Source organism: Nycticebus coucang, chromosome 12 (assembly GCF_027406575.1).
Source record: "Nycticebus coucang isolate mNycCou1 chromosome 12, mNycCou1.pri, whole genome shotgun sequence".
NCBI classification, from domain to species: Eukaryota; Metazoa; Chordata; class Mammalia; order Primates; family Lorisidae; genus Nycticebus; species Nycticebus coucang.
In genome coordinates this window covers 48549422-48574838 of record NC_069791.1, presented here as the reverse complement: position 1 = coordinate 48574838, position 25417 = coordinate 48549422, and the positions used below count along the sequence as shown (strand labels likewise).

Here is a 25417-nt window from a genome sequence, read left to right as displayed (position 1 = left end):
GCGGCTCAGTCTTGGGCCCTAGACAATGCCCAAAGTTCTCTGCACTCCTGCTCAAGCTCTCCCCAAGGCAGTTCAACTGAGTGCCAAGTCCAAAAACACCAAAACAGTTCACAGGTAAGGCCTTTCCAGTTTGCGGTCTTGCTGCTGCTGTACTTACAGCTGCTGGTGGGATTAGATCAATCAAACACACGCAACCACTTGCCAGTTTTCCACTGTTTTTGTCCTCTTCTTAGGGTCCAGAGTCTCTCATTGACTCTCTGTATTCTCAAAGGAATGATTATAGGCAGATCCCACCAGTCAGAGATGCCTGTAGTCTTATCTCCCCAGACTCACAGTGCCCAGTTCCAGGGAAGGTGTTACTCAGCCGCCATCCTGCTCTCACCCTCATATAGTTTTAAATTTTTAATGAGATGCAATTAGTTTGGAGTTTTATTTATACTGAGTTGTTCTCTCATTTTACACGAGAAATTTTCAGCTGAGAAAATGATTTTCTATTAATATATCTTTGATTTTTTCTTTTGTGACAAATTATCTATATGTTGGTTGGTGATTTTCTGTCCTTTTCTGCTGTTGCATCACAATTTTCATACCCTCTATTTCTCACAGTCATCATCATAATAACGAGCATTAGTTGAGCATTTACTAAATACTGGTCATGCTTCTATAAACTTTACATGACTCAATCTTCATGTTAACCTCCAAAAGTTGTATCTTTTTAGTCATTTTTAGGATCATTTTTAATTTACACCAGGGGAAACGGAGGCCAATTAGACTGAATAGTTTTCCCAGGGTTATGTGACCAGGAAGTGACAGATCCAGGATATTAACCCAAGCAGCCTGGCTTTGAATTCTTTACTTTTAAGCAACATTCTGCTATCCTGGACATTCTCATAGTCCACACAGGCTGCTATTTGATTTTCCCATGAATTTCTTTTTCTGCTTTCTGCCTGTACTGCAGATTATACTTGTCCAATTCTAGCCTTACTTATCACGAAAACCTTTATTGTTTGGTCCACTTCCACTTTTATCTCACCTCATCCTGTTCTCTTCTGAAGACTTTGTCCTATTCATTCACAATAGCTCCTATTCATTCCTAACCTTAGTTGACATTTTGACATTTTCTTCTTCTTCTGTTGATGTAACCAAGTACTTTGTGATGACTTCTCATTCTTCCCCACCCCACAGATTCTTGATTTCTCTTATATCTTAACTCTTGGTTTTCTAAGGAGAGTCTTTAGCTGTATTCCTTCCTTTCTTGTCTGACATACATGTTGGGGTTTATGTGATTCACTGCCATGGTTTTGAGCACATTTGAATCCAAAATATATATTTCATGTCATGACTAATCCTGAGCTATACCAGCATATTAATATCTGTAATGTTTATTCAGCATCTATTTTCCAGGTATATTTGAGATAGTAGACATTTCTGCCTACCTCTTATCCAGGTACTTTAAGCCTTCCTCCAAATCTACTTTTTCAATTCCTTGATTTACCTCTTGGTAAATTATAATGTTACCAGGTATACAAACAAAAGTAGTAAAATTAATCTCAGAAATGTCCTTTTACTTCTTTTTTTTTATTCTATCATTTTTATTCTAATTATAAAACATATTTTAGCATTTCTCTTTTCTCACTACAATTATCGGTGTCATAATTCACTATAAATTTCTTGTGGAATTGCAATAGAATACTCTCATCTCAACACAGTTAACAATGCCATATTTATAATGAGCATTTAATGATCTTATTTTATTATGTGGTATTTATTAATTGTCTCCCATTCCATAAATTATAATTGACATAAAACGTCCTTTTCATGGCATATATAACTTTGTCATCTGGTTTTATCATTCAGTCTCTACCTACCTACTCAGTCTTTTCTTCTATCAATTTAAATCTTTTCTCTCTTAAGACATTGCAACATGGAAATATTGGACTATGTTGAAGGTCTCAAATGTGGTATGCTGTCTCATTCTTTTCTGTCTTTGTATACTTTCTTTTTCCTCAAAGATTTGTATCATCCAAATGTCCACCTAATGTTTAACTGTTGATTTATCACTTCTTTTAAAATACCGCGTTGTTTGCAAAATCTTTCCTGATTTCCACAGTGCTTCATTTTCCATTTTTGTATGAACTTGTGTAAAAAAGGATGTGTATTATATAATTGCTCTTGAGTTGATGTTTTTAAGTGAGAGTATAATCTTCTTTTGGCAAGAAATTTCTCCTTTGGAATACAATGCTTACCATAAGCCTAGAAATAAGGCACTCAATGTTACTTAAGCCATAAGAGTTATAAGAAAAAGGTTCCTCCATGTGTTTAGGCCACTATAAAAAAATATTAGAGGCTTGATGGCTCTTAAACAACAAAACTTATTTCTTGGAGGGGCCAAGATGGTGAACTAGAAGCAGCCTGCACAAGGTAGCTCTTATGGAGAGCATAAAAATGGTGAATAGACATCTACCTGTGGGTCACTTGTCTGAGTGAGAGCACTGGTAGTCCATAGAGAGGAGCCAGGAGTGAAGTGAAAAGAGAAATGGCATGAGCTGCTTGGCAGGACTGGGGGTAATCAGTAATCACCCACATGTGGGAAATGGGGAGAGGAGAGAATTCTGGGCTCCATGCCTCCACTGAGGATGCTACAAGAGTGGTGGAGGACCCCTCCACTGCAGCAGGTCTCTGGACTAATACCGGGACATGACTGGAGACTGTACAGCTGCATTGCTCCAGAGAGAAGTGTAAGTTGGCTTGTGATCCCTGAGTCTGTGGCTGGTGCCATAGTGAAATCCCAACCCCAGAACACCACATTTGCCCGGGGGTCAGATCTATGACTTCTGCCTCCCCTTTTCCCCTGCCCAGTGGGGAGCAAGCAGAGAATTCTGGCACTCATATGTGCCCAGTGGGCAGGTGATATGCACCCCCACTGTCACTGCTTCTAGAGTCCCTGGGAAGAGCAGGAGATCATGAGCTTGGTGCTGGCTGGTGTGGCCTGGCCATCTAGTTCAAATACAATTCCCATAGGAACTGGCAGAGCACATACCAACGGCATTCTGTGCCCACTGCCCATTTTCAGGGTAGCTACACTGCTGCTGCCATTGCCATCTGAGAGGTCCTGAGTGGGACAAAAACTGGTCACCTCATTTGGATCTGCCACAGACCCACCCACCTTACTGCACAGGTGCTCTGAGCACCATGTCCTGCCCCACCTGCATGCTTTGCTCAGTGGCTACCCTGGCCCATGCATATGAGCTCTGTGCCCTGCGGATCTGCTCCATCCCATGTAAGTGCTCTGCCCTGTGAGTCCACTCTGTCCCAGAATCCTGCTGTAACCTGTTGGCCTGCTGCACACTGGGTACCCACTCCACTCAGTGCTCTGTGGGTCTACTCCTTCCTGCAGGTCTGCTATTCTCCATATCCCACTATAGGAAACTTTGCCCCATCCACACAATTGGCACCTCAGCACCCAGGATTTCACACATGCGTGCCCCACCCAGAAGACATCCTCCATCCATGCAGAGACCCTGTACTGCCAGTCAGCCCCACCTCACACGCACTCCTGACACCAGAGGCCCTGTGGCCCTACCACAGTGGCCCAGTGACAACCCAGAGGGGAAGAAGGGAGATGTGGAAAAGCACAAGTATTAAAGGCTCGCATGCATCTCCCTTCTTCTACCTGGTCTAGCTTCTGGAGTGGGGTCCAAGCACGCCATCTATCAACCTATCTATATCTTCACCAAGCAACAGAGGTTCTAGCAGCAGAGAATAGGTGTATTATATCTGTTATCTGTTTTGAGTTGATAAAAGAAGCCCCAGATGAGAAGGAATCAGCACGAAAACTTTAGCAACACGAAAAAAAAACATGCTGTTTTAACACACCCAATGGATCATATTAACTCTCCATCAATGAACTCCAACCAAAAGGAAATTATTGAAATGACAGGTATGGAATCCATATTATGGATGGAAAGTATGAGAAATGGAATTAAAGAGATGGTAGAAAACCAACTTAAAGAAACAAAGAAGTCAAGACATGAATGAAAAATTTACTAAGAGATAGATAACATTAGAAAGGAGTAGGGCGCCAGTCCCATGTGCTGGAGGTGGCGGGTTCAAACCCAGCCCCGGCCAAAAACCACAAAAAAAAAAAAAAAGAAATAACGAAGCCTGGTGTGGTGGCTCACGCCTGTAAACCTAGCACTCTGGGAAGTGGAGGAGGGTGGAATGATTGAGCTCAGGAGTTTGACACCAGCCTTAGCAAGAGTGAGACCACATCTCTACTAAAAATAGAAAAATTAGATGGTCATAGTAGCCCATGCCTGTAGTCCCACCTGCTCAGGAGGCTAAGGCAAGAGTATCACTTGAGCCCAGGAGTTTGAGATTGGTATGAGTTATGATGTCCTGGCATTCTAGCCTGGGGCAACAGAATGAGACTCTGTCAAAAAGGAAAGCAAAGGGAAGGAAAGGAAAGGAAAGAAATAATAGAATTAAAGAAACAGCCATTGTGGGAATTTCAAAATACAATACAAAGCTTTAACAATAGGCTATACTAAGCAGAAGAAAGAATTCTTGAGCTTGAAGACAAGGATTTCAGAGTCACCCAGTCAGTAAAATATGTAGGAAAAAGAAAAAGAACGAAGAAGAACAAAGAATCACTGAGAGAACTGTAAGATTATGAAAAAATCAACAGATATAAGAATTATAGGTATCCCCAAGGGAGAAGAAGAAAATACAATAGCATGGAAAACCTATTTGAGAGAATAATAAAGGAAAACTTTCCTGGTATCACTAGAGTTCAGATATCAGATAAAACATGGTCATCAAACACCTGAAAGATTCATAGGAAATAGGTATCTCGACCAAAGAAAAAGTCAAGGAGAAAATCTTACAAACTGCAAGATGAAAGCAACAAATTATTTTACAAAGGTAAACCCATAGGCCTAACAGCAGAACTCTCAGCAGAAGACTTTGAAGCCAGAAGGGATTGGGATCTCATTTTTAGATTTCTTAAAATGAATAACTTCCAGGCAGGAATTTTCTATCCTGGAAAATTCCATACATGGAAGAGAAATAAAGTATTTCTCAGAAGCACTAAGAAAATTTGTCACTACTTAATCTACCCTATAGGAAATGCTTACATAAAAGTACTCTATACATGGAACACAGCAATCAATACCCACCAATGTAAAAACACTTGAAAGTTGAAGTTTATAGGTCATATAAAACAGTAAAACAAGGGAGAAAACAAAGCCACCAGGTATCATTCAACATGATGAACAGAACAGTATCTCATCCATAAATGTTAATATTTCATGTAAACAGTCTTAATGCAGCATTTATAAGGCATAGACTGGCTCAGTGAATGAAAGACACACCTCAAGTAAATGCTGTCTTCACAAAACCCATCGATCTCATAAGGATTCTCATAATCTCAAGATAAAGGGATGGAAAAAATATTCCATGTGAATGGAAAACAAAAGCAAGCAAAAATGGCTATTTCTCATATCAGATAAAATACATTTAAATCAACAATGGTAAAAACAAAAGACAAAGATGGTCATCATAAGATGATGAAGGGAGAAATTCAGCAAAATGATACAAAAAACCTAAATACATACGTGCCCAAATGCAAGAACTCCCATTAGATATAGATAAATCAAATACTACCAGATCTAAGCAAAGAAATAAATAGTAAAATCACACTTAGTGGGAAGTTCAACACTCCACAGACAGAACTAGACAGATTATTGAAGCAGAATCTGAAAAAAAAAACACTGGACTTAATCAGACTGTAAAACAAATGGACCCAACAGACATCTACAAACATTTTATACCAAAACTTCAATGCACGTTCTTCTCATAAGCACATGTGTCATTTTCTAACATATATCATATGTTTGCCTATCAAACAAATCTCATACAATTAAAACAAACAAACTATTTCACATATTTTTCATATCATAGTGGAATACAACTAGAAATAAACTCCAAGAGGAACTCTCAAAACTATACAAATTCATGGATATTAAACAACGACCTCCAGAATGATCCTTGGGTCAAGATTAAATTACGGTAGAAATCAAAAGGTTTTTCAAACTGAATGACGATCATGACACAAGCACCAAAAATCTATAGGACACACAAAAAGAGAAAGGTTATAGTCTTACATGCATACTTTAAAAGACAGAAAGAACAGAAGCTAACAACTTAATGTCATAACTCAGAAAAACTGGAAAAAGTACAAACTAAACCCAAAGCTAGCAGAAGAAAATAAATATCATAGCTCATACCAGAACTAAATAAAATGCAAACAAAAAAGAGAAAGGATCAACTAAACAAAAAGTTAGTTCTTTGAAAGATAAATAAAATTAATAGATATCTAGCTAGATTAATGGGAGGTAGAAAAGACAGAACCCAAATAAGCTCAATAAGACATTAATTACAACAGATATATACACAGAAATATAAAATATCTTCTATGAATACTACAGAAACCTCCATACATACTAACCAGGAAATCCAGGGGAAACATAAATTTTTGGAAACACATGACCTCTTAAGATTGAAACAGAAAGAAATAGAAATCCTGCAGAGACAAATAATGAGTAGCAATATTGAAACTGTAATAAAAACTCTTCCAACAACAACAACAACAACAACAACAACAAAGCCACAGACTAGAAGGACTCACAGCTGAGTTCTACTAGACCTACAAAGAGAAATTGGTACTTATGCCATTGAAACTTTTCTTAACATCTAGAAGGAGAGAATCCTCTCTAACTCATTTTATGAAGCCAGTATCACTCTCATACCAAACCCAGGAAAGGACACAACAGAAAAAGAAAACTACAGACCAATATCACTTATGAACATGGTCGCAAAAATCCTCAACAAAATATTAGCAAACCAAATTCAACAGCATATCAAAAAGATAATTCATCATGATAAAGTGTATTTTATCCCAGGTATGCAAGGATTGTTTAACATATGCAAATCAATAAATGTGATTCACCTCATAAACAGGAACAAAAACAAAGGCCAAAAGGTCATCATAATAGATGCAGAAAATGCATTTGATAAAATCCAGCATCATTTCCTTATAAAAATCTTCGACAAACTAGGCATAGATGGAACATGCCTGAAAATCATAAGAGTCATATATGACAAAGCCACAGGTGGCATCATACTGAATGGGAAAAAGTTGAAAGCATAGTCCCTAAGGAGTAGAACAAGACAATAGTTCTCATTGTAACCACTTCTATTCAGTATAGTATTGGAAGTCCTAACCAGAGCAATCAGGCAAGAGAAGGAAATAAAGGGCACCCAAACTGAGAAAAAGGAAGTCAGGCTTTTTGTTGAAGATATGATCCTGTAGCTTGAAACCCATAAGACTCCACCAAAGCTCCTAGAATTGATAAATAAATTCAGCAAAGTCTCAGGTTACAAAAGCAATATATATATAAATCAGTAGCATTTCTATATACTAGTAACAGTCAAGCAGACAGTCAAATCAAGAACTCAATAGCATTCACAATAGTTATCAAGAAAATAAAACACCCAGGAATAATAACAAAGAATGTTAAAGACCTCTACTATGGGAACTATTAAATACTGATAAAAGAAATTACAGATGACACAAACAAATGGAAGAACATCCCTTGCACAGGATTGATGGAATCAGTTGTTTAATATCCATACCACCCAGAGTGATTTACAGGTTCAATGTAATCGCTATCAAAATACTAGTGTCATATCTCACAGATCCAGAAAAAATAATCTTAAGCTTTCTTTTAAACCAAAAAAGAGCCCTAACAGCCAAAGTAAGCTTAAGTAAAAAGAAAAAATCTGGAGACATCACATTATCTCACTTCAGATTATACTATTAGGCTATAGTAATCAAAACAGCCTGCTACTGGTATAAAAGTAGAGACATAGACCAAAGGAACAAAATAGACAACCAAGAAATAAAACCATCTACCTACAACCAACTGATCTTTGACAAAGCGGATAACCACATACACTGGGGAAAGGATGTTCTATTCAATAAATGATACTGGGAAAACTAGATAACCACATGCAGAAGAATGAAACAGGATCCCTATCTCTTGCTAAATAAAAAAAATAATAATTCAAGATGGACTAAAGACCTAAATATAAGGTATAAAAACATAAAATTTTAGAAAAGGAAGGAAAATTGTTATTTATTTATTTACTAACTGGAGATAGGGTTTCATTCTATTGCCCCAGAGGAGTGCTATAGCTCACAGCAAACTCAAACACCAGGGCTCAAGTGATCCTCCTGCCTCAGCCTCCCAATTAGCTAAGACTATAGGCACCCACCATGATACTCTGCTAGCTTTTTTTTTTTTTTAATTTTTAGTAGAGACTAGGTCTCCCTCTTGCTCAGGCTGGTCTCAAACTCCTGAGCTCAAGCAATCCACCCTCCTTGGCCTCCCAAAGTACTAGGATTACACGTGTGAGCCACTGCGCCCATAAAGACTAGGAAAAGTATTTATGACTAAGACCTCAAAAGCAAATATAACAACAACCAAAATAAATAAATGGGACTTAATTAAATTCAAAAGCTTCTGCTCAGCAAAGTCAATATTTAACAGAGTGAATGAACAACCTATGGAAGTGGAGAAAATATTCGCAAGCTACATACCTGACAAAGGACTGATAACCAGAATCTACAAAGAACTCAGACAAATCAGCAAAAAGAAAATAAGCAACTCCATCAAAGAGTGGGCAAATTACATGAACAGAAGCTTTTTTTTTTTAGACAGAGCCACAAGCTGTCAACCTGGGTCGAGTGCCATGGCATCACAGTTCACAGCAACCTCCAACTCCTGGGCTCAAGTGAGTCTCCTGCCTCCACCTCCCAAGTAGGTGGGACTATAGGCACCCACCACAACACCTGGCTATTTTTTGACTGCAGCCATCATTGTTGTTTGGCGAGGCCTGGGCTGGATTCGAATCTACCAGCTCAGGTGTATGTGGCTGGGGCCTCAGCTGCTTGAGCCACAGGCGCTGAGCCGAAGATAAGTTTTTTTTAAAGGAAAATAGACAAGTAGAGAACAATGAACAAATGCTCAACATCACTAATCATTAGGGAAATGCAAATTAAAATTACATCGGAATACCACCTTACCCCTATCAGGGCTAAAAAGTCAAGAAACAATAGATGCTGGTGTGGATGCAGAAAGAAGGAACACTTATACACTGTTGGTGGGACTGCAAATTAGTACTACTTCTACGGAAAATAGTATGAACATTCTCAAAGAAATAAATGTATATCTGCCAACAATCCTATTGCTGGGTATCTACCCAATGGAAAAGAAATCATTTTATCAAAAAGACAGCTGCACTCCCATGTTAATTGCAACACAATTTGCGGTTGCAAAAATGTGGAATCAACCTAAATTCCCTTCAATTCATGAATGGATAAAGGAAATGTGGCATATGTTACACATACAACGGAGTTCTATTCAGCCATAAACAGAAACACAATAATGTCATTTGCAGCAACATAGACTCAATTGCAGACCATTATCCTAAGTGAAGTATCACAGGAATGGAAAACCAAACACCAGATGTCCTCACTAATAAATGGAAACTAATAGATGGGTACACGTGATCTATATAATAAACATGAGAAATCAAGAAGGGGGGATAATAAGAGGCTGAGCATGGGATTAGGCACAATGAACACTGTTTGGGTGATGGGCACACTGAAAGCCCTGAGTGAAACATATAAAATATCAATGTAACAAAAACACTTGTATTTCTTTAATTAATATTTTGAAATTAAAAATTAAGTAAATTTAAAAAGAATAAACATATTCTTAGGTTATAACTGGGTTATAGCTTTCATATGAAAGCCAGAAATTAGTTTCATAGTAGGGCTGAGTATATTGGATACTTTTTCTTCCATTCTTGAGATACTTTACTGAGAAGAATATGTTCCAGCTCCATCCATGTAAACATGAAAGAGGTAAAGTCTCCATCTTTCTTTAAGGCTGCAGAATATTCCATGGTATACATATACCACAATTTATTAATCCACTCGCGAATCAGTGGGCAGGGCTTTTTCCATGACTTAGCAATTATGAATTGGGCTCCAATAAACATTATGGTACAAATATTTTTGTTATAATGTGGTATTTGGTCTTCTGGGTATATACCTAGTAGAGGAATTATAGGATTGAATGGCAGATCTATTGAGGGAGGGTGATTGGTGGAATTACACCTATGGTGCATCTTACAAGGGTACATGTGAAAGTTAATAAATGTAGAATATAAATGTCTTAACACAATAACTAAGAAAATGCCAGGAAGGCTATGTTAACCAGTGTGATGAAAATATGTCAAATGGTCTATAAAACCAGTGTATGGTGCCCCATGATCGCATTAACGTACACAGCTATGATTTAGTAATAAAATAAAAATTAAAAAAAAGAATAAACAAAAAATCTTATGTTTATCTTATGCTAAACTACTTCAAATTTAAAATTCAAAATTATACAATATAATTTAAATAATTCTAAGAAATTATTTTATGTTATCAACAATTTTTTTCTAACAGTATCTTTCTGTAACTTTCAGAATCACAGAAATAAGATTGCTTTTTATTCTATGTAACTAAGTACAACTATCATGCTTACTCTCGTTGGAAGCTGAACACCATTTAATTCACTGATGACTCTCACAGAATATTGCTTTGTAACCTACTCATTATTTTAGTTATTTCTAGTTTTAAGATTTCACAGTTCATTCAAATCATGAACTCAAGCACATTCTGAATTGACTATAGTCTTCTGAGTGTAAAGTTGATTTTAGTCTTTTTTTTTTTTTGGCAACTGCTTTCACTTTTTCAATCCATGTCAGACTTCTGTTAATCTTTCTTGATGCTTTGTTGTTCTTTCATCTTGGGATTATGTTTCTGTTGTTTTAGCCTTTCATTTTCTGATGATTCTGTTGGCTCATTCTGGACAAAAGGGATCTGGAATAATTGACATTCATACAGCTTGAACAATGTCAGATATGATCATAGAACAGAGAACCATAGTTTGGGGTAGAATACTAATAAATGGAAGATAATTATTGATGATTATAACCAATAGTGAAGAAGATGGACAATTGTCTTAAAGAACGTGACAAAATTTATGGTTTTCTCTTGAAGAACTTGACCAGCTCCTCATTTAAAACCCAACTCAGCAAGTCTGGCTAATACCCAAATGGAAAAATCAGGTACAAGTGAGAAGTATCCAATCAATGGACTTCAAAGGTAAATTGTTCTCCTTGGTCTTTTAGTATAAAGGAGTGGGTCTGATGTTCCTCCATCGTTAAGGGAGAAGGACGACATGGCATCCACCAAGATGCTGCTGGTCCTGCTTTTAATGGTCTTGCTCACCCTGAGCTCAGCTCAGCACATAGATGATGGTAAGAAGAGGAAGTGGGAACCAGACAGTGGATAATGGTGTTAAAATTTGTGAAAAAGAGCAGAGTTGGATAGACCCCTTTCAAAAATTAAATGCTTTACTTTCAGAGAATATGTCAATAAAAGAGAAGGCAACATTAATTCTATTTTTCACTGATTGCAAATATCTCTCTGAATACCTGGGCCTGTATTCTAAGTCAGCATCTTTATAATGTACCTTTTGATATTCTAACAAACTGATTTTCAGTTAATTCACTCTATGTGAAACAGAGCATCTAAATTGAATGAAAATTCTATAATTTATAGATAATTCATGTAGAAATATTGCAAATTTAGGTTAATTTTTATGTATTTAATAAAAATCTTTATGTTAAGCAAGCACTTTTAATTTCTTTGCCTTGCATTACTATTCCTTTAAAACTTTTACAGACGACCCTTGACTTATCTATGATCAGGATGAAGGTTTTACTTTGAGAAATGTTGATTCTTTGCATCTAAATCTTATATAATTTTTTTCCTTGAATTCTCTCATGCATTTTCTTAAATTCTTATATTGAAACCTAAGTGTCTTTTTATAAAGGTGTAGCTGGAGTCTTATCAAATAATGTTTTAAATTTGTCTTCCTTTTCTTCTTCTTATTTTTTTTTCTTTTAAAATCCTGAGTACAGATTCTGAAGAGCCCCTTGAAGAGCCAGGTAAATCCTTGTTTAAGGATGTGTTCATTTCTCTTTTCTTCAGGACCTATCATACATCTCTTCTCATCTTAATATTTTATATCTCGAACATTCTCAGCACTGAGTTTAGGGAATCCTAAAGGTCAAAAGAAAATGACAAATTTCATAAGTTTTAATGGTCTTCAGTAATGATCTTAGATATGGGTCATCTCCATTTTCACATTGGAATTTATTATGTTAGAGTTTTAAATAACATCTGAACATCAGCTGAACTTGGACATATAACTAACTTGAAGCAAAGAGATACAATGTACCTTACCTGAAGTACTATAGTTAGTCAATCAGTGACTTTGCCCTTATGCTTTATTTTCCTTTTCCACTCTGAATTTACAGCACTAATATTTCACTCCTTAGTTATGAAGCCCTGATATCTGCTTGCATGCTAATTTGTCTCAAAATAAGTGAAATTTAAAGCCATATACACTTCTAGGGAAATAGTTGAAATCAATTTTAATGGACTGTGTGTGTAGGAGGAAGGATGTAAGAAAGAAGAAGAGTACATGAGAGTTGGGTTACAACTTACGCTACCCCAAAAGAGGCAAAATTGAGTAAATGAACCAACCAAACATTTTGCTGCTTAAAGAAAACCAGCAGGCTTTATGATTTTTTTCCCCTTTTTCCTGACTTGCTGATGACTCTTGCATTCAGTTTATGATGCCATTTCAAACTTCATTCTTCTTTTTATTCTTTCTTTGCAGGAGTGCCTCAAGCAGTGGAAGAAGAGCCCCATCTTTCATGTGAGCTATTTTCTTAAGTTTTTAGGAATTAAATGTAAGTGAATTCTAGGAAACTCTAGTCTAATTCAAAATTTCTACAACTTTAATAATGTAGAGTTTCAAATAACTAGAAGAAAGATACTGAATGGAGTATACTGAATGTCCCCCAACATAAAGGGATGATAAATGTTTGAGATGACAGATTTACTAACAGTCAGGGTCTAATCACCGTGCATTATAGTATGGCAATACCACTACATACCACATAATTATATAAGATTATTATGTCAACCAAAATAAGTTCCCCAAAAAGAAAAATAAAGTTTACCCATTAAAACATATTTTCTTAATCATTCTACCATATAGTTTTTAGTTCCACGTTGTAGAAGAACAAAGACCAAAAATAGGAAATGTTTTACTTAGATTTAAGAGCTCTCTTGGGTCCAGTGTGAGGTCACTTTGTGACCTTGTGATTTTTTTCTTGCCTAAGCTACCTGGACTTGGCTGCCATTGTGAGGGTATATCTATTTGGAGATTCCTGAGAGAAATGTTTTGGTTATCTATACTTTGCCCCCAGCCCCACATTAATTTAATAAAATTTAATACTTAACCATTACTCTGGCAGGATCCTATTCTCCACACTGAAGATAAAAAGGAAATGAAATATTGTCACTGTCTAAGGAACTGAGAATCTAATGGAAGAATTAGCCTTGACATAACAAATAATAATGGTCACTGTCATAAAAGAGGCAAAAGAAGGTGTTAGGGAAGCTCAGAGCAGGGGAGGAAAGGGAATGTCTTATGGCTGGAGGTGCCACATGATCTGGACTTGGAGAGAGAAAGGGTGGGGGACAGGAGACTGATACACATGGCTAAATCTATGCAGAGATCATGGTATTGTCAGTGGTTTAGAAACTCTGAACCATTCTGGAAGGTTGAAGTGATAGTAAGGAAGATAAAATTGGAAATATGAGTTAGTTCCATGTTATGAGGTTGTTGTGAGTGATACAATAATTTATTTGTTATCTGACAGCAATGAAGAATAAGCAGCTTTAGGGTACAGATTGCCTCTAATCCTATTGTCTGACATGTCTGGGGCACACAATTAAATCTATGTTGAATCCACAAGAGAATAATTGTAAGTAAGAGTGATGGGCATGAAATCATAAAGAAATAACTGAAAGATGATTCAAGAGAAGGCAAGGGCTAGGATTTAATAATAGATGCTAGAAATTTACAAAAGGAGATAGTATGAGGTGAGTTTTTAATTTATGCTTTCTATTTAAGGGGCTATAGCTTTAACAGTTTGTGGAAGATGCTAGAAGGGGAAGACTGGGTCTTGTATGATTGCCCTGCTATTGAGAAGGACAGGGTGGACGATAATTTTCCCCTGTTCAATACACTTGTGTCAAGATATCATGTGTATCCATAGGTGGACACAGTGCCTCTGATGCTTTTTCACAGACAGCACAAGAAGTCTAGTGGTTTATGGAGGATTTCATGTAGTATATGGTTTCCCCTCAGTATCTGTGGGGGATTGCTTCTGCCCCTCCTGTCCAGTCCCTATACCAAAATTTGTGGATGCTCCAGTTCCTCATGCAAAATGTTGTAGTATTTGCAAAAATAGCAAAAAAAAAAAAAGTGATAGGGCAAGTGAGGGGTGCCTGACTAAATATGTGTACTCTGGAAAATCAGGAATTTTCTGCTCCTCTCTTCTAGGCTCTGGACTCTGGTCACCACTTGATATCATTAAAATAAGTAAAATATCACTTCTTACTAAATGTAGGCTATGCCAGAGACCATATTTGCCTTAGTTAAGTTTAAGGCTCATCTTTTTTTTTTTTACTGTCCTTTTTCTGGTTTTGTGTTCTCTCACCTAAGCAGATGATGAATTAGTTGAAGAAACCCCAGAAGAATTACACCTCAAACCTCAAGGGAAATTCAGAGGTCAGTGTGGCAAGAAGGGCAACACTAGGAAGAAAGTCCATGGCCTGCAGCATGGTATTGGCAGGCAGACTGTCCAGGGGAGCCAGGAGAACTTATGTGGAAAACCATATGGGGGTCAAAGAGGCCAACATCTCCAGGGTGTCCTGGGTGGCAGAGTGGCAGGGGTGGCCAGGGTAGTCAGGATGATGGCTCTTCTATTGACCAATGACCAGTGATTCCCAAGGTACAAATTGTATTTGTATTCAATAATCCAGTGAATTTAAGTGTAAATTTCCAAGTTCTTTCTTCTTGTTTCTTTTCATTTCTCATTCCTCTTCAACTCCTTGCCAAGGTATGTCCTTGCCACAGCTTTCCTCATTTCAGCCTTACACGTGGAAAAGTCTTCTTCATTTTTGTAACAGCAATTCTTATTTCTAGCTTGAGTCTTCCTCATTCTCTGTTCTTACATTAGCCTGCAGCCTCCTCAGGTTCTTCCTCCCTTCTTCCCTTTCTCCTCATCTAACCTCTTCCTTCTCCTTTTTTTCTTCCCTATCTCTTCCTTCTCCTCCTCTCTCTCACTCAGTGTGATATCTTACAGTAAGACTACTTATTACTTCTGCCTAACATCCTTCCCTTTGTTTCAGAAATTGACGAGTATCCACCGGAGACCATAGACCTGTCAGCATTGTAAACTTTTAGACCTTTTCTTTTTCCAACTTCAAAATACCAATAAAGTCTTCAGCACTAAAGCCTTGGCTCTTGTTTTCCTTCTAGGGTCATGGTGTTTAACCAAGAGGCAAGGAAGATAGGTAGGGAGATACAGGAACTCAACTGACTTCAAGTGGTCTGTATTGTGGAACTTTATTGGGTGCTCACATTATAATAATTGCATGAGGACTTAACAACCACCAGTGTTTAAAAGCAAATGATTTCATTCTTAAAACTAGCAACCAAATTACCAATACACATACACTTTTCTCAGTTTCAGCACAGAAAAACCCAGTTTGTAAACTTCCTTAGACTCTGGCAGTCTTTCAATATGTATGTGCCATTATGTTATTTATCTATATCTGGGATTCAAGAAGACCTCCAGGAGCTCAGCACTCATTGTTAGAGGCTGACTCACCATTCGGCTGTCAATAAGATGGGACTTTCCCTTAGTTCATCGATAGACAACTCATACACCATATTTAGCACATAAAGTTAGCTTACCTAATTCTTATGGATATAGGTATGTGTGAAAAGGATGGGGGTAAAATCTGGAGATGACTCCAGAATTAGGCAAAAAGGAAAGGCGAGTACAATGGGATGAATGGTATCTCCCTGAAATTTATACATCCTAACCCCAGTATCATCAGAATGTGATCTTATCTGGGAATGGGATTATTACAGATATAATCAGTTAAGATGATTTAACTAATTTAATTAGAAGCCCACAGCCACAATTCAATATGACTGGTATCTTCATAAAAAGTAGAAATTTGGACACAGACATGCACACAGGGAGACGACCATGTGAAGATGAAAACAGATTTTAGGATAATGTAGCAAAAGCCAAGGAATGTTAAAGATTGCCAGCAAATCACTGGAGGTAAGGAGAGAAGCATGGAACAGATTCCTCCCCGTAGTCCTCAGAAGGAAACAATTCTACCTATATCTCAATTTTTGACTTCTTTTTTATTATTATTATTACTATTTATTTATTTACTTTTATTATTGGGATTCATGGAGGATACAAAGAACCAGGTTACACTGATTGCATTTGTTAGATGAAGTCCCTCTTATAATTGTGCCCCATTCCCAAGAAGTTTCTGTTGTTTCAGCTTCCCTGGGTGTGGTACTTTGTTACAGAAACACTACCTAGAAAACTAATACTGTGAGAAAATTCATAAATTCATTTACCTTTTTTTTTTTTTTTAAAGAAGGAGCATTGATGAGTTACATCACATTTATTCTACTCCACCTCCAGAGCTCAGTGGAGACCAACAGAGAGAAGTGTTGCAGGCAAGCATCTCTCAGTTGGTGAGCCCAATATGACCAAGCTAGGAATTGTGTGTAATTGAGCCATTGTCTGTTTTTCTGGGTGTCACAGTATGGATAGCCTTCTGGGGACTCACATGCTTGAATGCAGGTGGCCCAAGAACAAGATTGGCTCTGAAATTAGATGAGGATAAAAACAAAGGCTCTATTGGCCATTTCCATCAAGGTTATAACTGATTTACTTTAAGTGTTAGTATTAATGAAAGATTTAGAGTTTAAGGTAACATAAAGGGAAATTAAACATCTTTAATTCTGTTAATTTCTGCATTCACTGTCACATTTGATTCTAGAGTCAGCTTTGGAACTGGCCTTTTTCTTGGAACCAGAATTAAGCTCTAGCGATTCTGTTTTTCTCTGCACCTTGACTAACCATCCATGTAGCTTCTAAAGCAATATGATCACTCTGTAGATGGACTTGGACACACTTCACAATGAAAAATGTGTAAAAACACATGAACCTGGGAGTAGATACATTTCATAATGACTTAAGTGAAGATTAAAAAAGAAATGTTTTCTCTTCATATTGGCAAGAAGGCTAGGAGCACAATTCATGAACTTTACCAAGCACTTATGGAAGGCATTAAAAAAAGTAAAAAATTAAAAATTAACAAACCTCATAATAATATTATTGATAATAATTTACTTGGGAATTCATTGCTATTATTTCAAGCAAAATATTTAACAGCAAAGATTATGTCTCATATCAAAAACAAGAGTTTTGTGCAATGTAAGCTTAGTGACTACTCAAGGACATTCATACATAAGCTAGTTAAGGTCAGGTCTTTGTTTTAGGAAAGAGATGCCATTACTAATCTTTCCTGGTTAAAGACTATATGCCTAGCAATACTTTTTTCAGCTCATGACTCTATCTTTTGCTTTTCTTCTGGTATTATCTAAAAGAGATTGTTCCCAGTCCCTCCTAGAGAAACTTTCAGTTTGCTCACGTTAAACTGAATCTCTTAGTAAAGAAGTACTCCTCCTCTTTAGGAAAAATTTCATAATACTGAACAATTTATATCCTAGTTCAAAGTATTTTCAAAGGAATGATCATCCTACTTCTTCCCCAAAACTCTCTTTGTGACCTATAGAATAAATAACAGATTCAATTTGCCATTAATAACATCTTTCACAATCTGGAACTCACCTGCATTTACAACTTTATCTTATTTATCTTTCCTTTATTAACCTTCCTGAATTGTTCATTGTTCCTGAACCACTGACGATACCATAATCTCTGCATGGATTTAGCCATGTGTATCAGTGTATTTTTCTCCACTCTTTTTTTTTTCCTCTAAGGTCCAGATCATATGCCACCTCCTGTAGGAAGTCTTCCCTTTTCTCTCTTCTGCCCCGAGCTTTCATAACACCTTTTTTTTTTTTTCCAGCAGTTTTTGTCTGGGGCTGGGTTTGAACCCACCACCTCCGGCATATGGGGCCAGCACCCTACTCCTTTGAGTCACAGGCGCTGCCCTCATAACACCTTCTTTTGCCACTTTTCCGAGAGTGATCGTCATTATGTGTTATGTCTAACCGAAATATTCCACTAGAGTTTTTTAATGCTATTGACTGATGATGTTTCATTTCCTTTATATTCCCAGTGCTGAGAATAGGGCCCAGCCAGAATGACTATTTTAAGACAAGGAAGAGGATAATGAAGTCATTGGTTTGCATATATTTGGCCATGTGAGCTTAATGATAGAATTCTAACTGGAACAGAAAAATTCTCCCCCAAATACATTTCTTCTGCCATACTTAAAAGTTGCAGGCAGAGCATTTCTCACAGCTTTAAATTTTTTTTCAACTCGACTCATGGAAAGCATTCTATTACCCAATTGAGATTGAGGATAAATGTTGGAATTCTATGTAAATTTTAAATAAATATTTTAATTTTAAATAAATAATTTTAATTTAATTTAATTTATTTTAATTTAAATAATTTTAGATAAATATTTTAAATTCTACCATACAGAATTTAAATACTAGATTATATTTATAAAATATATATAAAAATATATTATATTATATTTTTTCTCAAATCTTATTAGGACCTCTATGAGAAATCTGGGTCTTGTGAAGTTTATCTATTCTGTCATACTATCACCCTGAACTTCCTAATCCCTTCTTAATATTATGTATGTCAAGGAAGTTGCAATAACTCCAACTTATATGCCAGATCATCATTGTGTCCAGGCTTCATGGAGCCATCTGAACAGAATATTAGGTCTGAATTTATGTGTCCTTGCCAGAATATTGAGTCTCAAGTCATAATTGAGGGTCCCCAAGTCAATGAATTCTCCATGAACAAGCTAAAGAAAGAGGAGCACTTGGGGAAAGGTCTTTAGGGTGATCCATTTCCAGCATGTTCCTTTATTTTTGCTAAGATGTTAACACTATGTGACAGTTTGGTGTGAAGCTAATTCTTTCAGAACAGAAACTACTTAACTGGCCAGTGCTGAAACCTTGGCCTGAAATAATGAGGAGTGGTAGGGCAGGTTTCAAAAACAAAAAAAGTTAACTTGTCTTGAGTTGAGTTAGTTGAACAGTATCCAGGAGTAGAGGGTTGTTCTCTTCTTGCAAGAGAAAGGAACCTGCTTCTGGTGGCTCTAAAGCTTCAGGAAATTGAGGGCTTTGATACTTTCAGACTTATCGGCATAAACACCTTTATCTCAAGTCTGGCGATTCACCTTTTTAGGTCAAGACCATGATTTTAATATAATTGCTCCAGCAATTATTGGCCCTTTCCTATATTATTAATATTGCCCTCTCAAATCATTTCAATTTGTTTCCATTCACTATATCATACAATATAAAAACAAAACAAATGAAAATATTGAAAGTTTGACTTATTTCCATACTCTATTCTTTATTCTCCTTAATAACAAAACTTAATAAAAATATTACAGGTCTACTACCCTGTTTCCCCGAAAATAAGACATCCTCCGAAAATAAGACCTACTTACAGGAAAGATAAGACGTCCCCTGAAAATAAGACCTAGCACATCTTTGGGAGCAAACCTTTATATAAGACACTGTCTTATTTTCAGGGAAACAGAGTATGTTTCTTTTTCATTTCATTCCTTTTTTATCTTCCCCATTGAACCTAGATTCTGCTCCTCCACATCACTAACATTGCACTTGCTCATGTTACCAATTATATGAGGTTGGACAATTAAGTTCACAAACTTATCCAAGAAAAAGTGCTACATACTTCACTGCTGAATATCACTGAATATCACTGTCACCTTTGAGGTATTCACCTTGAGAAGCTATGTATTGACACTAGTGACCAGTCCATGCTTCAAAGCAATTTTGGAACTGTTTTTCTGGAAAGGCCATTACAGCTGTTGTCCTAAGAGGTATGACAATTAAGTTCACGAACTCATCCCAGAAATAGTGCTTTGAAGGGTGGACTAGGCCCTGGTGTCAGTGTATAGCTTCTCCAGGGGAGTACCCTGAAGGTGACCATAGTTATATTTAGCAGTGAGGTATGTAGCACATTTTCTAGGATCAGTTATTGAAGTTAATTGTCTAATCTCATATCTCTGTTGCCAAATCCAATGGTTACTTTGCTATGTTAATTTTAGTTTTTCTCAGCAGCATTTGAAAAGTTCACCTCTCCCTCTCTATAACAGTAACATTTGTGTTAAATTTTCTGAATTATATTTCCATCTCTCCACATATTTCTTCCTTGTTTTCTTATCTTCCTAGGAGTTCGTTTTCATTTTCTTTTGCTGGTTCATTCTCCTCAATGTAACCCCTAAAGATTCAAACATCTCAGGGCTCAGATCTTCTGTCACTTCATTATCCACACTGCTTTTATTTGTAATCTTGTATATATGTTGAGGACTCCCAAAGTTATGTCTCTGGTGTCTATCCTTAGTTACAGATTCATATGTTCACTTACCTGACATCTTCACTCAGTTATTTTATAGATCTGTCACACATAACATGCAAAAAATGGAATTTTTCATTTCTATTCTCTCTTCCCTCAATTAACACTTCCTCCCTCAATCCTAAGTAGCAGTGTACTCCCAGTTGTTAAACTGAATCCTCTTTTCCTTTAATTTCTTCCCTTAACCTATCAGCTTTACCTACATAATATATAGAATTATTCCATACAAAACCTCCCTGACTCTATTGCCACCACCCAAAACTGAACCACCACAATACCTCATATGGTGGCATACTATAATAACTTACCCTAATAACTTAATAGCTGGTCCTCTTAATTGTATTCTCCAGCACATACATTATCCATTCTTCCTGTAGCCTAAGTGAACTTAAATCTATATAGAAATAGAAGCATTATAAATAATTCCTTAAAAAATAATTCCTTTCATGTCTTTCCATGACACTTAAATTAAATCTAAATTTACTCTCCTGACCTATAAAGCCTTTTATGGTTTTGCCCATCATCTCCTGTCAGTCACTTGCTCACATGCTTTGTCATTCAGACCTTCACTGCTCTTTCTTAAGTATTTCCTCCTAAAAAGTCATTGCGTTTGGCCTGTCATATTTTTTTTGTAATGTTATTTCTCTTGAATAGTGTACTGGCTATATTTTTCAATCAAGTCTCAGTTCAGATTTCACTTTCCCAGGTATATATATCCTGATTATGGTAATTTAAATCTGTCCCTCACCTTCAGTTCTTCTCGATAGCATTAATCATGACTTATTATTTGTTTACTTGATCATTATTTATTTTCCAGAATGTTTTCTGTGACTATATGTTCCATGAGAGCATGGGCTTTTTCACACCTTATCTGTATTTCCAGCACCCAAGATAGTGCCCAAAAGTAAGACATTCAATATGTGCTTCCATTCAATAAGCAAGGAATAAAAATAGAAAGAAAGGAATCTTCTGCATTGACTGTAGCCCCTTCTCCACACTCCCCTAAAGAGAATCTGAAAACTCCATCTTAAATGAAGGGGGTGAAAGAAACAGTGCAAATACTCCTTTCAACCCTGAGTTACCACTTTGGCATAATTTCTTAAAATTAAAATACTCTCAGATGATAAATACAGCTACCTTGATTATATCACCTTCTCCGACCAGTAAGGAGAATTATGTACAGTAAGAGGTCATTAATACTGCTACTGTTTCTACCTCAGCATCATTTGCCCGGCTGCTGTCCACAGAGAAATGCAATGTTAAGGTGCTATATTTGCAATGTAAGTGGCTGATCCAGTTTCTAGGATCCACAATGTAGAGACATTATGCATGTAATGTCCAAGATTCCCATTAACCTCAGGGTTCTTTTGTTCCCATGCCTAATGAGTGCACATACACTGGGTATCTGCTTAGGTGGATATGGGGTAGGAGGGAGGTGTTCTTTCAGACAATATTAGAAGAAATGTAAGCTTTAGCCCATGCATCTAACTTTACATTGCTTCTTTAACTCACAGGGCACTCTATAAATCTTTCTTAATTTATTAATTTAATCAAGATATATCTTTTCCACTGGCAGATTCAAAGAAGAAAAATTAAAATACAAAACTAATTGGGATTTTTATCAAATTTATTGATAAATTTGTAGCTATTTTATACTTGTTAGTACAGCACTGATAACCCCCAAATATCTTTGTGACAACACAAACGACCGTTCTTTTAATGGAATGTCCCAAATAGATGTATTATAGATGTTTTATATACAATCTGAGCAACATTTCCCTAGGATGGAGAGATGATACGCATTGAACTAATATTTTCCTTGGAAGTTTTGAAATGTTAACATCTCAATATATAAGCTTTTGATTGAAGGTCCCATCTCATCACAGCATCTTGACAGTCAGTGTCTTATGCAGTCAAAATTCATTAAAAGCAAACTTACACATATCTTTTGTGGAGAAATTTTCTTTGCTAAATAATCAATAATTCTATTTAAGCTCTTTATTTCACCGAAACTCTATCATACATTTCCCTCCCTTCAGATGGAAAAGCTCATTCACTGATCTTTGAACTTACTGTGACAATATTATTTAAATCACAACATATACCTTAGTATGAATTCAGCTACATTCATCAATTCCACAGAATTTATTAAGAACTGTTACCTTATTGAAATTTCTCCAAAGGTGGAGTTTTAGCTGGATGATTTGAGAAGAAAAAAAATCTAACTAGGACCACAAGGCTGAAGTAGCTGCTTTTCATAGGGATGCAAATAACAGCAAGACACCATTACAGTTGTTCCGAATTAGTTGTAGACCTTGCATTTGGAGAAATGATTTAGAACTAAATATGAAAATGTTCTCTACTCTCATAGTTAATATTAGAATATTAATTTGTATCTGTTCTGAAACACGTTTAACAAACAGCTCTGAAGAATGAGAGAAGAGATAGAAAGAGACAGAAAATCAGATAGGCAAGAGACAAAGGTAAAGATATACAAAGTCAGCTCTAAATAAGTCTTGACATTACAACGGTAGTTATACTAAATCGGTTTTAAGAGTAATTCACCACATAAAATCAATATTAATGTAAGAACTAAGGATAATTAAGAAACAGCTCATCTTCATATATCCTAGAAAATAATAGTTTCTTTTCAGGTCTGTTTACGTTGTTAGAATTTTCTTCTGTTTAGAATATACTTTGCTTTCCAAAGCACCCTGAGAGATGCTTGTCTTAATTTATTGTTCCCCAGTATTAGGATAAAGGTATGGCTTGAGGGATAGATTAGGGCTATCAACTCACAGAGAATCAGAGCTAAGTCACTCCCTGGCATAAAGTAGCTGGAGGTGGCTATGAGAAAGGATAAATAGTAGGCAACAAAGAGGAGGAGGAAGGAGATGACTGCTTTCAGGGCTCCTGTGTGGGCCTCTGTGCTGGGGTCTCTGCACCCTGTGGCATTGAGCCGCATTTGTCTCATGTGTCTTAGCAGAGAGAGGATCAGGAGGAGAAAAGAGATCAGGGACACAGAAATGGGGAACAGCGTTAACAAGTTGAGAACTATCTTGGTGGAAGCATAATCATCTTTATTTACTCTGCATTTCCAGGTTAAGTTTGCTTTCCACCTTGCCTTGGTCTTGACACAAGACCTGAAGTCATCATTCAAGTTCTCAGTGACTGGAAGGCTAATAAACACAGAGAAGGCAAAGCACCCAAGTAGAATCCTGACAATCACTCTGTCAATTCTCCACTTCATCCAGAGGAAGAGGGGGTGGAAAAAATTAGCTATCTTGAGGAAATAGAAAATGCTGAGGCAAGTTGCAAACCAGACGTTCAAGTGGTTGCTTAGTGTCCAGAAGAAGTCAATGATTCTCATTTGTTTACCGGAGATATAGACATCTGGATACAGCACAAATATAAAACAATCTAACAGTACTATGCACAGTAGACAAATTCTGGATATGGCCAGGCTTGTGAGGATTAAATCAATGGAGGCAATCTTCCTATTTTTGAGCCAGTCCAGGAAGTTTACTAATCCAATAAATGCGTTTCCTAAGATCCCCACTGAAAACTCTCCTGTTGCTATGACCATTAATGTACTCTCCACTTTTCCTGGCATATTTAAATAGAGAAACATGCAATGTTTCTAGTTGACCTGATTTTGCTGTAATTTTCTTTACCTCTTCATTGTAGTCTGTCTTGTGATGGAGACTGGAAGGGTAAATGAAGACGGCAGCTATCTTCATTAAATCCTGATTAGTCTTGACAAACAATGGGGTTGGAGATCCTTGGTCTGGACAACATATGGACATTTACATTCTCAGCAGGTTGTACTTTTCCACGCCTGGTTAATTTAGGCTGAGCTACTTACTGTTTACAAAGATGCAAATTGGGCCAATTCCTTTTCACAGTCCTATACTGTTTTACTGAAGCTAACTTGTGCAAATTTTGGATTCATTAATCTGAGATTCATACTACTAGGCTTAACACATTATTGACTGGTCACAAGTTACCCAGGAACCTAGATAGTTTCTGTGTGATAATGCTAATCCACAACGGGATTGCCAGATGTGTCAAATAAAAATGCAAGACAACAGTTAAACTTGAGTTTCAGGTAAATAACAAACATTTTATTTTTCAATGAATATATCAAATGCACAAGATCAATGCTTCCAGGAAGTACTAAGGATTAAATTGAATTATTATATGAGACAATGTATCTTAATATAGTGCTTTGCAGGCCTTATAAGACACTGTGTCTTCTGCATTGCTGTTCCCTCTTCCTAGATTCCATCTTTTATGCTGACCACCACCACCAACTCCACTCACTGCCCTTTTCTAACTTGTTAACTCCTTCAAGTCCTTTTGGACTCAGATTTAATAAAGCCTTTCCTGGAGACCTTCCTCATTTCTGTTTCTTATTTTTATGCCTTTCCTTTTGTTATCCCTTGCCACTTCCTTCTTTCCCAGAATACTTATCAGAGGATATTATCATTACAGATTAATTTATTTGTCTCCTTCCCCCAAACAAGAACTCTTTGAGAGCCATAGCTGAGTCACGTCATGTTCTTGTTATATTTCAATTCCTATTGCGGCATTGTGTGCACTCAATAATTACAAGTTGAATGGATGAATGAATCAACAAAATAATTCACTGTCTTAATTGACATTTAATGGC

General features: G+C 36.7%; 1 protein-coding gene across 1 annotated transcript; it reads right to left on the bottom strand.

Moving 5' to 3' along the window:
• Positions 1-23413: 23413 nt before the first annotated feature.
• LOC128562513 (taste receptor type 2 member 7) lies at positions 23414-24358 on the bottom strand. Its single transcript, XM_053557532.1, has one exon. The coding sequence runs from the start codon at positions 24356-24358 to the stop codon at positions 23414-23416; it is 945 nt and encodes a 314-aa protein (XP_053413507.1).
• Positions 24359-25417: the final 1059 nt, after the last annotated feature.

What these genes read in the sequence shown, in the direction of transcription:
- LOC128562513 (XM_053557532.1), bottom strand. Translation starts at nt 24,358, where the DNA reads ATGCCAGGAAAAGTGGAGAGTACATTAATGGTCATAGCAACAGGAGAG.